The sequence below is a fragment of the Mustela putorius genome, unplaced genomic scaffold (assembly GCF_011764305.1).
Source record: "Mustela putorius furo isolate JIRA1106 unplaced genomic scaffold, ASM1176430v1.1 tig00003983_pilon_pilon_pilon, whole genome shotgun sequence".
In the NCBI taxonomy this organism is placed as follows: domain Eukaryota; kingdom Metazoa; phylum Chordata; class Mammalia; order Carnivora; family Mustelidae; genus Mustela; species Mustela putorius.
In genome coordinates, this window is record NW_025422123.1 from 2134807 (window position 1) to 2153099 (window position 18293).

The window sequence follows — 18293 nt, forward strand, 5'->3', positions numbered from 1 at the left end:
TGGCAAGAATTGGTGGTACATATTATCAGAGCTTTCAAAATGGGATTTAAGGTATTTTTTAACCATCACAGAGTCACATACATAAATTTTCTTCAGGCAGGGGCACCAGGATGGCTCAGCCCCTTAAGTGTTTGCCTTGGGCTAAGGTCATGATCTCAGGACCTTGGGATGGAGCCCTGGGATGGGCCCTGGGGGGAACCTGCTTTTTTCCTCCCCTTCTGCTCTTCCCGCCAATTCGTGTGCACAAGCTGGCTCCCTCTCTCTCAAATAAATAAATAAATAAAATCTTTAAAAAAAATTTCTTCAGAGAAAGTTTGGAATTTAAATCCAATAGAAAATAATCATTAAAAATTTTTAATAATTGTATCCTTAAACAAATTACTTTCATTGCCACTGACTGAGGCGTGACGTTTTTCTAAGAGAACACTTTCTAAGACATATTTATTTTCCTGTTTTCTTTGATATTTCCTATGAAATTTCTTCTTAACTATTGTACATACAAGTAGCCCCTGTATAAAGTCAAAATGGTAGAATAAGAAGTTTAATATGGACTGCATATTGAACAACTTATTTAAAAGACTCTAGTATCTCGATATGGGGAGACATACAATAAGATATTTTCCATAAAAATTCAGGTTACAGCTTATAATGATTTACTCCCAGTAGTAGAACATGTGCCCAATTACCCAGTTAGATTTTGAGGTCCTTCAGGCTAAGAATCATGTTTTATTATCTATGTGTCCTCCAGAACAGGGCTCAGCACACAGTAAGTGATTAAGAACAAATAAACATCAACATCAACTGGGTATAAACGCAACCAATGGAATGGGAGAAAATACTTGTAAACCTTATATCTAATAAGTGATTAATATCCAGAATACATAAAGAACTCCTACAACTCAACAACTGAAAAGCCACCAAAAATCCAATTTAAAATGAGCAAAGGTCTTAACTAGACATTTCTCCAAAGACATACGAATGGCCAAAAAGTTTATGAAAAACTGCTCAGTATCAGTAATCATTAGGGAAAGGCAAATCAAAACCACAATGAGACGTCACTTCATAACCCTGAGGATAGCCACAATAAACACACACACACACACACACAAAGTAACAAGTGTTGGCAAGGATGTGGAGAAATTGGAACTCTTAGACACTGTGAGTGAGAATATAAAATGGTGCCAATGCTATGAAAAACTCCAAAAAATAAAAATAGAATCACCATATGATCCAGCAATCCTACTTCTGGGTACATATCCCCCAAAATTGAAAATAGGATCTTGAAGACATATTTCACATTCATGCTCATTGCAGCTTTATTCACCATTGTTAAGGGATGGAAGAAGTTAAATGTCCATCAACAGATAAATGGATAAAGAAAATGTGGTATATACATACAGTGGAATATTATTCAGCCTAAAAAAGGTAGGAAATTCTCTCAGGTGGCACAACATGAGGACATTATGCTAAGTGAATTAAGCCAGTCATAAAAAGACAAACACTACATGATTCCATTTACATGAGGTATCCAGAAAAGTCAAACAATTTAAAACAAAAGTAGAATGCTGGTTGCCAGGGTCAGCGTGGAAGGGAGAAAGAGGAGTTGTTTAATGGATTCAGTTTCAGTTTTGCAAGATGATAAAATTCTAGACATATGTTGCATGACAATGTGCACACAAATAACACTACTGTATTATACACTTAACGGTACTAAAGATGTCATGTGGTTTGGCCATTAAAAACAAGAATATGGGGCCCCTGGGTGGCTCAGAGGGTTAAGCCTCTGCCTTTGGCTCAGGTCATGATCCCAGGGTCCTGGGATCGAGCCCCACTTTGGGCTCTCTGCTCAGCGGGGAGCCTGCTTCCTCCTCTCTCTCTGCCTGCTTGTGATCTCTCTCTCTCTCTGTCAAATAAATAAATAAAATTAAAAAAAAAACAAGGATATGAATTTATACTTGTATATGTTCATGCTACAGTCAAGAAATATGCCAGGGACGCCTGGGTGGTTCAATCAGTTCAGCGGCTGCCTTCAGCTCCGGTCATGATCCCAGCATCCTCGGATTGAGTCCTACATCGGGCTCCTTGCTTGGCGGGAAGCCTGCCTGTCCCTTGCCTCTGCCTGCCACTCTACCTGCCTGTGTGTGTGCTCGTTCTTTCTCTCTCTCTCTGACAAATAAATAAACAAATAATCTTAAAAAAAAAAAAAAAAAGAAGAAGAAGAAAAAAGAAAGAAGCATTTGTGAGATATTTTTCCATGTGGCTACTGGAGTTTAACTTCTTAACCATACTTTTTTTAGAAACATAATCAAGAATTAATGTGTTTGAAAAAGGTACAGTGGTGCTCATTGGCCTGAACTCAAATGAATGAGAAAGCTAAACTAAAACCTGGTGGTGGTATTCTCACATTCTGCATCCTACTTTTATGAGAAATGGCAATTAAATAATAAATCAGCTCTTGCATTAGGCAACTTTAGAACTATCTGGGCAGCCAACTTAATTTCCTATATCGTTTTTATTACAGCAGTGTACAGTAAAAATAGATTTCTATTATGGTGGCCCTGGACTTTGAAGGATCTTGAAATGGTGAAAGCTCAAAGGAAAATTACACAAAGATGCACCCATTTTCTTACACATCACTTGGAAATATTTTATCTCTATCCCAAGTAAACCAAATACCACTTTAATATAAATGCTCATTTCTCCAAGCCCTCTGTATAAAAAATAACTATAGAGGATGATCTTTTATTTTCATAATTTTGTTCTTTGGTTAAAAATAAATGCATCCTTCGACATCCTTTGTTTACTACTGATCTTAGAAATGTCTGTTTTTAATCATACCACCCAGTTCAATTTGGAATACTGTGTATCAATTATCCTCATCACTCGTTGGTCTTTCCTTTCATTCTGACATCTGTTAGAAGAAGCAGCTTGAGGAAGAGCTTCGCTATCAATTTTTCAACAAGAGCCTTCTGACTTGATAAAAAGGGATCACCTAAATTATGTCCTCATCAACTGTACCTATACTTAGTTCAAGCATACTCCTGTTCTTGGCAGCCATTCTGTTAGTTCACCATGTTCTGTCCACCTTATTTAATGACTCATAAATGCTATATACACATACTAACCTATCTTATATGTGGATTTTATTTAGGCCTGCTACCAGTGCTCTCCTCTTTAATGTTTCTTGGTCTTCAACTCAAAAATTTTCAGAAATTATAAAATTAATAAAATGAATCAAAATAGAAGTTGGACATCAGTTCCAAATCAAATGAATGGATGACCCAGCATCACACTAGTGGTTCCATTCTACTAAATATCCCCACTACAGGATTCAAAAAGATAGAAACCCCTTTATAACTTGAGACAACCCAATGAATCTCTTTTTGGGAAGAAAGTGGGTCAAAACTAGAAATTCGCAGTTATTTTTGTTGAGATCTGAAAATAATACTCAACTCGAAAAGATAAATAAAACCGCACACACGCAAAATACAAAACAAGCTCTTACTCGTTTTTCACAAACCTTTCATTAAGTAATCATTTTAGAGGAGCAAATCTCCAGATACCATACAGACCAGCATCTACTCCTCTATTTTTCTACCATACCAGTATTTGGCAGTTTTTGTGAAAGGGTCATCAACTGTTGCCCTTGAAATGTTTTCTTTTTTGTCACATCTTGCTTGCCTGTGACAGGGTAATAAATACTATTCCACGCTAAGAAATAAGTGAGGAAGAGTTTGCCGTATTTTGTTCCATGCTCAAACCAATACATTATTCTAAATCTCTGGGAATTAAAGAAGTAACAATTATTTCAGCATTAGAGCCATCTTGGATTTCTTGCATCCCACTGCCAAAACAAATTTGAATACCACAGGGAGAAGAATGAGACACATCCCATCAACTGGTTTCAAAAAATTACCTAGCACCTCCTCTTTCACCAAAATCCTGGATTCTATCAGACTCTAAACTCATCACTATATAGAAAGTGAGTAATCAGTGAGATGCCCCAACTGCTATGTACAAAACGCAGCAATCCAACTCTACAAGCCTGTAAAGAAGGGGAAAGGATGAGGGGCTATACTGAGGAAAGTAAAATGATGCAGAATAATGTCAAGCAGATTTCATTAAGATAACACTACCTTTTTCAGTCTATGCTTCTTGACAGCAAGTACCTTTAATTAATTATTAATCAGTACTTTTTTTTTTTTTAAACTTATCCCTGGGTAGATATAGATAGCATATGTATTTGCATTTCTTCCTCCAGTTGACAGGTAGCTATTGTTACAGATTTCCACCAATGGCAGGCAAATCACAGGGCTTAAGTTGCTTGTAGTCTAACACTCCCCATCTCACGGCACCATTGTCAGTCTGTCAGTACTGCCTCTTTGGCCCAATGGGATTCTAAGAGCTAACTAACAGTGGTGCAATGTCCCATTCTGTCACTGAAGAGACTACTGGCCAGCTCACAGCAATAGAATGCTGCCAACCATATATCTGCATGCCAAAAATTGGAGAGATTTTTTTTTAATATTGGCTCTAAACTTCCAGCTTTGCAACTTCAGTTTCTGCTAACAGCTAAGCTGCTCCATGCCAGAAGCAGATGAAAATAAATAAATAAATAAAAGCAACTGAAACCCAGAGGATAGTAAGTTGATAGAGCAATACAGGTGAAGGATATAGAATCATTAAGAAAAAAGGAAGAGTAAAAGAAGAAGAAAAAGAAGGGGGGGTGGATTTTTTTTTTTTTTTAAGATTTTATTTATTTATTTGACAGAGATCACAAATAGGCAGAGAAGCAGACAGAGAGAGAGGAGGAATCAGGCTCCCTGCTGAGCAGAGAGCCCGATGTGGGGCTTGATCCCAGGACTCTGGGATCATGACCTGAGCCAAAGGCAGAGGCTTTAACCCACTGAGCCACCCAGGCGCCCCAGGGAGAATGGATTTTAAGCTTTGAGAGAATGAACAGAGATGCTTATGATCTGGCCCCAGTGGGCCAGCCTGCTGGACATTACTGACTGATCCAACCTACTTGGAGGATTCAGACAAGAGGGAAACCACACCTACATTCTGGCACGAGAGCTCTAAAATTCTACTTTCTTCCCGTATTGTTGTTTGTAGAGCCCAGTCACTCATCAGCCACTACCAATGACCTCCTGTAGACATAATCATGGTGCAGAAGCCAAACTCATCAACATGCTAATGAAATTATTCCATCAAGATTTTTATATTTAATCTGACTTTTTTTTTCAGTCTTCATACCAAAGATGCTCCTTCTCAGAAGAAATATGTTCTTCTTGTCCCTTTAAGTACAAGGGAAGACCATTAACTCAATATAAAATATTATATTGAAAATTCTATAAAATTCTGGATGTTTTTTTTTTTTTTTTTTAAAGAACACAGTGCTCTTTTTTTTTTTTTTTTTTTAAGATTTTATTTATTTATTTTACAGAGAGAGATCACAAGTAGGCAGAGAGGCAGGCAGAGAGAGAGAGAGGAGGAAGCAGGCTCCTGCTGAGCAGAGAGCCCGATGCGGGACTCGATCCCAGGACCCTGAGATCATGACCTGAGCCGAAGGCAGCGGCTTAACCCACTGAGCCACCCAGGCGCCCAGAAAACTGGATGTTTTAATTGAAGTGGAGAGGTTATAACCCTGGGTATGTTCCCATTCACAGAGGGACCTGAGATGACATGTCACTGACTCAATCTTTCAGTCCAAGTTCTTCCTCTGTAAATTAGGAATAGTACAACTCATGTCACACAGATCACTGTGTAAGGCTTAGTAATACACTAAATTCTACTTATGACGTACTAAGACTTCATTTGCCTATGATGCTCCCACAAACCCACCTCAGATAACAAAAAAGCTGCTGAAGAAATGAGATTATGTAGAGTTTTATATTCGTCCAGGTGTTTCTTTAGTATTTCTTTAATATTATCTCATGACAAGAGCGGTAAGACAAGTACTATAAAACATGTTTTACAAATGCAGAAACCAAGCCCCCAGGGAGATGTGCAGCTCTGCCCCACGCCACATGGCTAGTTACTGGCTGAGAATGATGACAGCCAAGTCTCCTCAGTGATCTTTTTATTCTGGACTCTAAGATTCATTAAATATCAATTTGCACAGAATCAATAAGAACTTGTAATCAAGCAAAGATAAATGAACGACTGCATCACGCTTTTTTCCAATTTGATGAGGGATATTAATATTTAACATACTCTGCTTAAAAATTTAAACATCCAATGCCAAGATATTTACGATTCAAAAAACCACAGGTGTGCGTGAAGACTAGGAAACCTATAGAGCATGTAGTAAGCCAACATCTTCTTGATTCAACTTTTGGCCACTGTTTTTAAATGTAATATTTTGGAAGGTGTTATCCTAAGCTACAACTCAAAGGAAAGTAGAATCTTGACTTTGTATTACCAACTCCTGTCTCACTCCCAGTGAATTGCTTCTTGTTTGCTGATAAAAGGAAACATACTGAAGTACCCACAAATAAGCTAATGTACATGTTAAAGTCTTTGCAAAGGACCGGAATGGTTTGGGATTTGTTATACCTGAATTAAACCATACTCCCATCTTTCAGCTCCTATTTCTGTGCATATTTTGTGCTCCTACTACAGCTTTAAGCCCCATAGAGTTCTATGTGAATTCCCCATAGCTCTATGGGGAGTCTCGGCCACCCAAAACTGTGCTACACAGAAACCTGTACGAACAGAGCGACCTTAAGAGTTACCCGCACACATGCACCAAAAGAGCGCACACGCACTTAAATAAAAACACACAAAACCAATCCTCGGGGTTTTTTAAGTGTCAGCTCTTCAACCATTTCAAGTTCCTTAAGTAGAAAAAGTCGCCTCCACGGAATAGTTGAGTCAGGGGCACCCGGGGCCCCATCTTCACGTCAACCTGTGTTTGCAGCCTAAAAAGCCTCGTCCTTGATCCATTCACTGCGCAGATTCCAGCACTGGAGGCGCCGGCGATCTGCGCTCGCCTCCTCTGGCTTTAGCCCGCCTTGGAATCACCGGGCCCCTCCTGCTCACACCCTTCTCGCAACATTTTTGCACTTTGCCTGGGTCTGATCCAGGCCTCCAGCCTCCCGTTCCCTGGTCTCAGCTTGGACGAGTCTGAGCGGCAACTGGAGCGTCAGACAGAAGTGGGTCCCCTCCTGCCCGCCCGGGCTGTCGCCACGACTCACTCCATCCCTTCGCGTGGAGGCTGGAGACATCCGGCCGCGGCGGGCGACAGCGCGAGGCCGGCGACTTCTTCGCCATCCCCGCAGCCCCGCGTCTTCCCGCCTCCGCCCGGGCCACCCTTGGGTCCCCCCTGTTCCCTGGGCGCAAAGCTGGGGTCCGAGTGGGTAAGGGGACCGAGGCAACACGCGTGTGCGAGGGTGTGAGTGCAGACACACGGCAGCCGGGCGGCAAACCCCGCCTCTCCCCGAACTCCCGCCTCGGACCAGCCGGCAGCCCGGGCGCCCCAGGGCTGCCCGCTCTGGGACAAAGCTGCCACGGCCTCCCAGCAGGCGCGGGGCGCGTCGTCGCCAGGTCTCCTCAGTGTCCCTCGGCCGCGACTCCGTCCCAAGGGGCCTCAGGGCCGCCGGGGGTCCGGCGAGACCCCGGGCCCGGCTCCCGCAGCCCTCGCTCCGCGCCCCCGCCGCCGCTCACCTGTTCAGCACTTTGCGGATCCTCTGGCGTACGCCAGCCCTGGAGGAGGCGGACAGGCTGCCGCCGCCGCCGCTGCCCTCGGCCGGCAGGTTCTCGATGGTGGTCACCACATGGTTCGGCGGGGCCGGCGGCGGCGGCTGCAGCTGCTGCTGCGGCGGCTCGGGGGGGATCATCGCGGCGGAGGCGGCGGCGCGGCGGCGATCAGAACCCAGCCGGGCGCATCGTGCGCCGGCTCGGAGCCCGGGAACGCGCAAAGGACCCGGCCGGGCGGCCGCGGCCCGGGAGGCGGTGCTGCCTGCGAAGCGGCGAGGCCGGGAGGTACCCGCGGCTACGGCCGCCGCCGCCGCCGCCCAGCCCGCCACTCACTCCTCTCCCGTCCTGGTGCGCGCCCCCTTTCTCCGCCGCCGCCTTCTCCCGCCCCGGCTCTTCCAGAGCCGCTCCCCAAGTCCTGGCACACCCCGCGAAGTGGCCGCAAAGGGGGCCGCGCGCGGCCGCCGAGCTGCCCGTCGGCTCGGGAGAGCCCCGGGGAGAGAGGGGATGGGGCTCCGGGCTTTGCCTTCTCTCCCGGCGCCCAGGTCCTCTCCGGGCGAGCGGCGCAGTTGTGCTGGCACCGCCTCAACCTGTCCCCCGCTCGCTCGGAAAGCTGCCGTCTGTGTCTCACGGAGTGAGAGACCGAGAGTGAACCCGGAGAGCCGGGCGGGGGCGCCGCGGCGGCGGCGGCGGCGAAGGGGGGCCAGGGCGGGGACACGCGCGCTCCGTCTTCGCCAGAGGGCGCTCCCGAGGCGCATCATTGCCGCGACCCTCCTCTCCCCCGTCCACCGCGGCCCTGCCTAGCTCGGGGTTGCGAGGATTTGTTTTGTTGTCTTTTGTTTGTTGTTCGCGTGAGGCTGGGGATAGACCCTTCCCCTTTAGTTGGAGGCGACTACCCGCTCCTGCCGCGACACCGCGGAACCTTAGCACCACCTTCCCGGGACAGCGCCGGGACGCGAAGACAAGGCGCTGGTCCGGAATTAAAAACCCAAACTCCAGTATCCTATTACTCCAACACTCACCGTAATGGGCCTGGAGGAAATTGGAGGAGAAGCAACTTCGCGCAAAGAATTCATTCTGGAAACTGGAAAAAGCATGTCAGACCAACTCCACGTCTGCATCTTGTAGGGCTGTGAAGGAAACGTAGGCAGATTCGACTTCCAATTGTGCCTCTAAAACTTATTAGCAGAGATTCCCTAAGCAATTTATGTACTCACATTCTGAGACACATCCTCCTTTGTGCAACGGAGGCTTTGCGTCTTTCTCCCCGTGGTGTAGTAAGAGTTAAATGAGGCAAAGCACCCAGCAGGGGGCCCTGCGGGCTTCTTCAAGGGGTCTCTGACCAGAGGATCTCCACCCCCAAAGGGGAAAGCCTCTGAGAACCTGGCACAGAAACCTTAGACCTAAACAAGACCGTATTTCTCTCAAAGGAAACCTGGTTTCCTGTCCCAGGCATCTCTTACACCGATTGCTCCAGATTCCAGTTAATAACTGATTCTTAAGGGAGTTCTATTTTTCACATTTTCCTTTATCTAGACTGTCTGGATAGGGATCCTACTGTGGAAAATGATAGGCATTTTTAAAAATTTCCACTTTAGTCAGCGTGTGGAATGATTGGCCCTGACTATGGTTAAAAGAGAAGTATGTTTACAGAATGGCATGTTAATATCGCCACTGAATCCAAATGCACAAATAAAAAATACTGGTGATTTGCCAAGGAGAGTGGGGTTGGCGAAAAAATAACATTCGAGAAAGGAATGGACTATGTCTGATTAACCCAAGGGAGAGGGGAGGATGAAAAGATGGGATTCATTGTTTGGTTAAGAAGATGCCTTTAACAATATTGGGAGTCCTTTTTTTAATTATCAAAAATTTGAAGAAACAGCTGTCCAAAAAAACTCTCCAATCTACATTCCAATTTATGTAAAACCCGGTTACTACCTGAAATATCCCTGAGGTCTTTTTTCTACAAAACTTAACCCAAATTAGAGCATTTTCCCTTTTATAATTAACATGCTGCCCTGTTCTTTCTCAAGAACCCTTCACTCAGATTTTTCCACCTTAGTTTTGTACCAGATACTCTGAAGAATTGTTGCAAATGGGACCAAAGCTTGTAACCTCATGGGCGGTAAGATTCTAATAGTTCACAATGAGTTTGCCCTTAGGGGACCCACCTAATGGAGGCAATATTAATCAATGCGCTTCATCTCAACCTGGCAGCAAATCGTGGTAGGAATCTCTCTATTAAAACAACATTTGTGGTTATTTCACATGTCTGCCTTGAATGACTGGTTGCTTGAGTGCCCTCTTCCTTCACATTTGGCCTCCTTCCTTTTGAATGTTTCTGGCACATCACAACTCAGGGCTGTGTCTGCACTTCAGTGTCCGCGTTTGTGTCTGGTCATTTCTCTAGTTGGACTGTTGAACCCAAATTATCTAACTCTCCACTGAGTCAGGAGGGAAGAAAGCCAGGATGGGAGAGGAACAAGATGAGAGATGAAAAATTTCAATCCTGCTGTTAAGAAGAGACCTAATGCGGGTGCAAGCCTTGGGTTTTCATTCTTCTTTCTTGTGAAGGGGTTACAGTCTCAGGGCCATTCTTGCCTTCCAGTTCTGTGCTTCATGCTTGTCTCCTAAAAAGTAGCAAAATAGCATTTGAGAGGTAAGTAGAACAGCTGTTAAAAGGACACATGTCTGATTGGCCGTCTGATATGGAATTAAACAAAAGAGATATGTGGAAGGCCTATTTCCCTTTCCCCTGCTGCCTCCTGGGCCTCAAAATCCATCTTCCATGAGCTCAGAACCAAAGAAAAGGGGATAAAGGCAATAAGCTGTGGGTCTGTATGCAGTTTTTTAGCTGGAGCGTGTGGATTCCAGGAAGGTGCTTACTGTTCAGTTCATCCCTCTTTGACCAGGTGTGCTTAGTGTTGACCATGGCAAAATTTCCATTCCACTCATACTATCTACATCATCTGATTTTCACTTAAACAAGTGCTAGCTCCGTTGGATTCTTCTAGGAAGTAGAAGGTGACTATCAGCTATACCCTCTTTAAGGGTGCTCATTTTAAAGAGAGTTCCTCTCAGGTAGGGAAGAGAAGGATTTGGCCTGTGTCTCAGTCCTCACATTCACCAGGCATTTTGTCTCCTCTGTTTTGCAGGGACTGCACCTGTGTGTTGTACTGGGTAAAAGCTTTACTGTCGTGCTCCAGAAGTAAGTGCCGATTCTCTCCAAATTGCTGAGCAGTCGCCTGGAATTGCTTGCGCTGCTCCAAATGCCCAGTAGCCCATCTGCTCTCCCCATGCCACTCTCTTACTCTTTTTCTTTCTCTCCTAAGTCTTTTTTAATCTACTCAAAACATGCTACATGGCATCGAGAATGAAAGGGCAGCCGAGTTTTGATTCACGTGATTGAATTCACACAGGAGAGAAGAAAGCAAAGCTGGTGGGAAACTTAAAGAGATGGGAAAGGGAAAGGAGAAGAATGTGTAGGTCTTTACATTTATATCCAAGCAATGGATAAGATAATTGGGAAGTCAAATTGCCAGAACCTCATCATTACAGTCTGTGGACACTATCGGTGGATATGGAAAAGATGCACAGAGCAAGGAAACAGACAGTAAGCAAGAGGTATCAAGGACTGCTCTCACATTTTACACCCCTCTTCTGTTTATGTAATTTTTTCTTTTGTGTTTTGTAAATGTTATCTCATCGGGGGGAAACTCTGAATACTGTCTGTAGGTTTATAATTGACCTTTCCTGATAAGAGACCTGGAACACTAGAGAAGGAGATAAGTGTTATTAGTTGTGAATAAGGCCTAATTTTCCAGGGTCAGACTACATTACCATAGCTTAAAAATGTCTAAGTATTATTTGCCAAGCGTTCCATTTCCAAAAGCATAGGATAGCATATCTCTGTCATGGTGACATGGTAAGTCCTTGACAACAGAAAGCTTGCCTTATTCAGTAAGGGCACTGATAGTACCAGTTTCCTCGTGATTATCTTAATATCTCAAGACATAAATATATATATATATATCTCAAGACATTATATATATATATATATTTATGAGAACGATTCCTGTATTTGTCCGCTTAGGCTGCTATAACAAATATCATCAACTTAACAAACATTTATTTCTGAGTTCCTGGAAAGGCGAAGATCAAGGCACCAGCATATTTGGTGTCTGGTGAGAGCCTTCCTCCTGATTTGCAAATGTTCACCTTCTTGCTGTGGAGAAAGACCATCTCTCTCATGTCTCTTATAAAGATACTAATACCATTCATGAAGGCTTTACCCTCATTACCTAATTATCTCCCAAAGGCCCACCTCCAAATACTATCACACTGGGGATTCAGGTTTTAACATATAAATTTGGGTTAGGAGGAGGTGGACACAAACATTCATTTCATAGGAATGTTCCAGAAACACTCACTGGGTTTTTTTGACAGTATATATGATAATTTATTATTTTGATTTGTTGGAGTATTACTATACAAATTTACATAAGGCATTAAGAAAACATTATGGAGGGGCATCTGGGTGTTTCAGTGGGTTAAAGCCTCTGCCTTCAACTCAGGTCATGATCCCAGGGTCCTGGGATCGAGCCCCACATCAGGCTCTCTGCTCCATGGGGAGCCTACTTCCCCCCGCTCTGCCTGCCTCTCTGTCTACTTGTGATCTCTGTCTGTCAAATAAATAAATAAAATCTTTAAAAAAAAATCAGTAACATAGTGCTTACGAGTTTAATCAGAGATTCAGGGATATCAATTATCTCTGAATAGGGTATCAAAATCCTTAAATAAACCTCTTTTATCCTTTTAAACTGATGACATCAATAACCTCTCCCTCTAAATTTTTAATACACAAAAATATTAATGTAAAAGTTTTGGTAAAATTGTAGTAAATTTATATACTGACTTGTCAGTGAAATTTATACCACTACTTGTGCAGAATTTATATACCAACTTGACATTGACTAGGTGGGAATTTACATACTGTCTGGTCAGTGACCAGCTGAGAAGAAACTATGTTTGAGTAGAATTCTAGCATGTTATAGTAGAAATTGGAGCCAAAGAAATCTCAGTTACAAATTCAGCCCTATTGACTTGGCTTGTTTCATTTTAATCACTTCTTAAAGCTTTCTGAGTAACAGTTTTCTAATCAATAAAAATGAGGAAAATAACATATACTCTACAAGACACACACAGACTAGCAATAATATATACAAAGAATCTGGCATAACAGGTATTTAAAAAAAATAATTGATCTGGATTTGGATATGATGGAGTGGATGGCATTAGAATTAACTGTCCCCATCAATAATTCTAAAAGGTATATTAAATATTAGACAGTAGTCAATGTAAGGCCATGATCCCTTAGAGGAAAGAAATATGTAAGAAATTAAACACATTAGCACATTAGGTGAGCCCAATATTCATCTCAGCTTTACACTGAGGGCATTTCCAAACCACAATTCAGAGAAATAGTGCCCAATCAGAGAGTGGTAGTTTCACTGGGTAGAGACAGATCCCAGAGTTGAGAGTTGCAAAGACTGCTGGGATTTGCTCGGGAGGGTTCTAGAAAGGAGGAACTTAAGAGAAGGAGGGTAAAAACTCAGTGTGAAAATTGCACACAGAGCCAACTCTTGAGAATTACATGTACACAGCAAAACTCTAGGCCCAGCAAAGAAAGCTGGAGAGCTGGACAGAGATTTCAGAGGGAGCACAGTGTTGGGAGGGCAGAGGTTGGTAATTAATTCCAGTGATTATACAGAGTATTTGATGAACTCCCAGGCTATGGGTAGAGACTCAAAAAAAGGCTATACCCTAAGTTTAAGGACCATGTCATCGCAGTAAGAGCTACGCTCTAGGACGGAGAACTCTTCCTAAGAGAGCCAAAAACAAAACCTCAACAGGACAGAGTTGACCGAGTTGAAGATTGCCTTCTGTATTAAAATTTGATGTGTTGAGAAAGATACCATCATCCAAAATCTCTATTGCCTATACTCACAACATCCAGCAAGTAGCCAAAAATTAGTACAAAAATTACTACAAATATAAAGAAGCAGGGAAAAAGTTACTAATGTTCTCTTTAAAAAAGTAAGCAATAAATATTATAGACTTTATAGGCTGTACAGTCTCTATTGCAACTACTTTGTTGGTGCAATGTGAACACAGGCATTGGCAATAGGTAAATGAATATGGCTCTGTTTCAATAAAAGTTTATTTACTTGCCATTTGCAATGACATGGATAGAACTAGAGAGTATTATGTAAGTGAAATAAATCATTCTGAGAAAGAAAATCATCACACGATCTCACTTATATGTGGGATTTAAGAAACAAAACAGAGGATGATAGAAGAGGGGAAAAAATAAAACAAGATGAAATCAGAGAGGGAGACAAACCATAAAAGACTCATAATCATAGGAAACAAACAGGGTTGTTGGGGGTAGGGGAATGGGGTAACTGGGTGATGGACTTTAAGGAGGGCATCTGATGTAATGTGCACTGAGTATTACATAAAACTGATGAATCACTGACCTCTACCTCTGAAACTAATAATATGTTATATGTTAATTGATTGAATTTAAGTAAAAAAATTTTAAAACTTTATACATAAACACTGAAGTTTAAGTTCCATATAATTTTCACATGTCAAGAAATATTCCTTTTTTGTTTTTTTTAAGCCAGTTAAAAATGTAAGACCTATTCTAGATTTGGCTGTATAAAAACGCTAATATTGATCAGAAACATAGATGTAAAAACCCTCAATAAAACATCGGCAAACCAACTCCAACAACATACAAAAAGGATTCTATACCATAACCAAGGGAGATTTCTCCTAGAAACACACAAGGTTGGCTTCACATCTGAAAACCAATTAATGTCATACACCATATTAATCAAATAAAAATAATTTTTCATAAGCATTTGACAAAACCCAACACACATGCCTGATAAAATCTTTCATAAAACTGTTCATAGAAGGGAACTTCCTGAATCTGAGTGATCATCTAAAAAGAAAAAAAAAAAAAAACTACAGTGAAAACCATATGTAATATTTAAAAACCAAGTGCCCCCCCCCACTTAGGAATAAACCAAGAATATCTGTTCTCACCATTTCCACTCAATGTTGTATGGAGGATTTAGCCAATCCAATCAGCAAGAAAAAGTATTTAAAGGCATCCAGATAAGAAAGATAAAGTAAAACTATCTCTATTCACAGATGACATAATCCTACACATAGAATATCTTAAGAAATCTAGAAAAAAAAACAAAACAAAACACTATTACAACTAACATACAAATATAGCAAGGTTGCAGAATATCAGATAGATATACACAAATTAATTGTATTTCTATGCATTAGTCATGAACATAACTAAAAATGAAATTAAGAAATAATTCCATTTATAATAGTATCAAAAAGAATAAAATCCTTAGGAAAGAGATGTAACAAAGGTGGTACAAGATGTATACATGAAAAATGCTTGGCACAAAGTCTGCTTGAGAATTTTACCCCCTCCCTCTGCCTCCGCCTCTTCTCCCCTCTCCCCACCATTTGCACTCCCTCTCTCTCTGAAGTAAATAAATAAAAATTAAAAAAAAAAAAAAAAGAAAAGAAATGGACATACAAGCAAATCAGGAAGAAAACATATGTAAAACACACGTCCAGTGAAGAATATATACTGGTCCAGGGTATCTACAGATATACAGGTCCAGGGTATATAAAGAATTCTTACAACTCATTAAACAGCAAGGAAACCATTCAAAAAGAGGCAAAAGATTTGAATACACATTTCACCAAAGAAGATGTATGAATGGCTAATTAACATGTAAGAAGATGCTTAACATCATTAGTCAGTAGGGAAATGTAAATTAAAACCACAATGAGATATCATTTCACACCCACTAGGATGCCTATAATAAAAAAGACAATTATTAAGGTTGGCAAGATTTAGAGAACAGAAGCACTGATTCACTGCTGCTGGGAATATAAAATGGTGAACCACTTTGGAATATAGTTTGGCTGTTTCTTAAAAAGTTAAAAATAGATTTACCATATGACCTAGAAATCTCACTTCCAGGTATCTACCCAAGAGAAATGAATATGTCATATACCCACACAGAGATTTGCAATAAATGTTTGAAGAATCATTATTCATAATAACCCCAAATTGGAAAAAAATTCAAAGTCAATCAACAGTTAGTCAATGGAACAGCCAATCAACAATTGTCAATGGATAGACAAAAATATGGTATAGTCATACCACAAACTATTACTCACCAGTAAAAAAGAACAAACTACTGATATATGCTGAGATGAATGAATTTGAAACACGTTCTGCTAAGTGAAGGAAGGCAGACACAAAGGACCGCATAACATAAGATTCTACTTGTAGGAAATGTTCAGAACATGCAAATCTATAGAGATAGAATGTAAACTATTGGTTGTTTGGAACAAAGGTGAGAAGGTCAGATGAACAGCAAATAGTAGGCTGCTCTCCCAAGCTGGTGGTTGCTACCGGCAGAGTTCAGAGGTATACTGAGGGAGGTAACAGGATCAGCAGCTATAAGGCAAAGTGGTAGCCATCCACTACAGTCTGAAATGCTGGCTTTCCTCCCTTCCAGTGGAAAGCCCAACCATACAGACATCTTGCTCATAAACCTACAGTATATTTCAGAAGTGGAAATAATTAATTACTGAAGAGAAACCCCTTCTCCCCTAGCTGTACTCAATGTTGGTAGGCTTGCCAGCAAAACACAGATAGAAAAAGAGGAGAAGCTGAGCCAGGCCTATGCAACTAGTGCTGGTGTCTTCCCAGAGGGCCAGTAGCTCTTCGAGACCGCACACAAGACCTTTAAAGACTATAAGTGGCAAGGAAAAAACATCATAGTCATGGAAGAAGTTGTTATATACCCCCATCCCAAGTGGGAAAAGAAACCATAAAGGCAAAGAGCTATGTATGCAAGATACTTTAGAAATGTGGAAAAGTATTTAAAAATATTTTAGGGACGTGGACAGTCAAAAGATACTGCAGCATTCACAAGCCCAGCAACCACAGAAGGAGGTCACCCTGTCATCCAAATTCCACACACATAGAGGACCCACAGCATCCAGCCAACGAGGTAGGGTGATGGCTTTAGTGGAGGTAGGCGGGGGACAGGGAAGGGATCCTCAATTTCCTGCTGGCTCTTGTTAACAAAGGGTCTTTCCAGATCTTAAACTTGAACAAAGCACCCAAAACAAGGAGCAAGAGAAAAATTTAAAAGTTGGGGGAAAAAAACCCATAAGTAGTAAATAAATAATACATAATGAAATAAAACTGATTTATGATGATTATTGCATAATTAGATAAATTTAGGCATGACATGGGTGAATTTTATGATATACAAAATATGCCATAATAAAGTTGAAAAACATCACTTATATTCTCAGAAAGTAAAAGAAGATTTTGAAAAATTCAAATAGGAACAGAATGACATACATGCAAAAAATAAAATTCAGAAAACAAAATAAACATTCAGAAATTAAAATGTTTGAAGGAGGAATGAAGAACCCAATAGATGGTTTGCAAGGTAAATCTAACAAATTCATCTAGAAATTTATTTTAAAAATAGTGGAAAATAGAGAAAAATGGTAAGAAAATCAGAAAGTCAGTTGGGGGGTCAGCATTTGAAAAATAGGTGTTCTTCGTAAGAGAACAGAGAAATGGGAGGAAATGTCCATGAAATAATGCAATGATGTCTTAGAACTAAAAAGCATGAGTTTAGAGTCTAAAAAGGCCAAACAGGATAAACAGCACCAGTACCTTATCATGCAAGTCCAATAATTTGGAGACAAAGAATTTAAGTTTCCAGAGAAGAAAAAAAAAAATCCAGAATGGTAAGGGTCTTCTTAATAGCAACAATGGAAATTAAAAGACAGTGGGCCATCTTCAGAATGCTGAAGGAAAATTATTTTCATTCTTGGATTTTGTATCCAGTCAAATTGTCAATCTTCTATGAATATAGGTAAAGATATGTTCAGACATAGAACGTCTTGCAATATTTACCTTCCATTTACCTTTTATGGGGAAGCTACCTGATATATTCCACCAAAACTAGAGTCTAAATGAAGAAGGAGAACTAAGAACAAAGAGATCCAACACAGAAGAGAAGCAAAGAGAATACCTGTGATGATGCTGGGAGATCTCAAAACTACAGGTGTGCACAAGTCATTGAGGACAAATATTTCACATTGGAAAATGCCAAAAGACTCTGGGAGAGTCCTTCTCCCAGATGAAATTGACAAAAACAAACAAAACCTAATGCATCTTAACTCTTGAGAGTAAATTTAGACAACTAGTAGAAAACTTGTAATTGAATTTAACAAGTAAAAAGAAATTTTAAGAAAATGGCAATTATTAACATCAGCAATAACCAATAGTTGTTCAGGCAGGAGAAGAAATTGGTTACAGTTCACTAACTGTCCAAGCTCTTAACAGCGTTTGCTGAGTCACGACAATGCAGACCCTGAATTTTGATCTAGATAAATGTATAACTACATTGGATTGATGAGAGAATGAAATGGTATATATGTATATTTGGGGA

At 41.1% G+C, this 18293-nt stretch overlaps 1 protein-coding gene and 1 pseudogene across 1 annotated transcript in view; one reads left to right on the forward strand and one right to left on the reverse strand.

Moving 5' to 3' along the window:
• SLC35F1 (solute carrier family 35 member F1) overlaps positions 1-8377 on the reverse strand; it is a 387854-nt gene extending 379477 nt beyond the window's left edge. The window contains exon 1 of the mRNA XM_045071150.1: positions 7669-8377. Within this exon, the coding sequence (XP_044927085.1) occupies positions 7669-7841 (173 nt within the window). The 5' untranslated portion in view covers positions 7842-8377. The remainder of the gene's footprint in view (positions 1-7668) is intronic.
• Positions 8378-8724: 347 nt separating this feature from the next.
• On the forward strand, positions 8725-16903 carry LOC101682146 (annotated as a pseudogene).
• The last annotated feature ends 1390 nt before the right edge of the window (positions 16904-18293 follow it).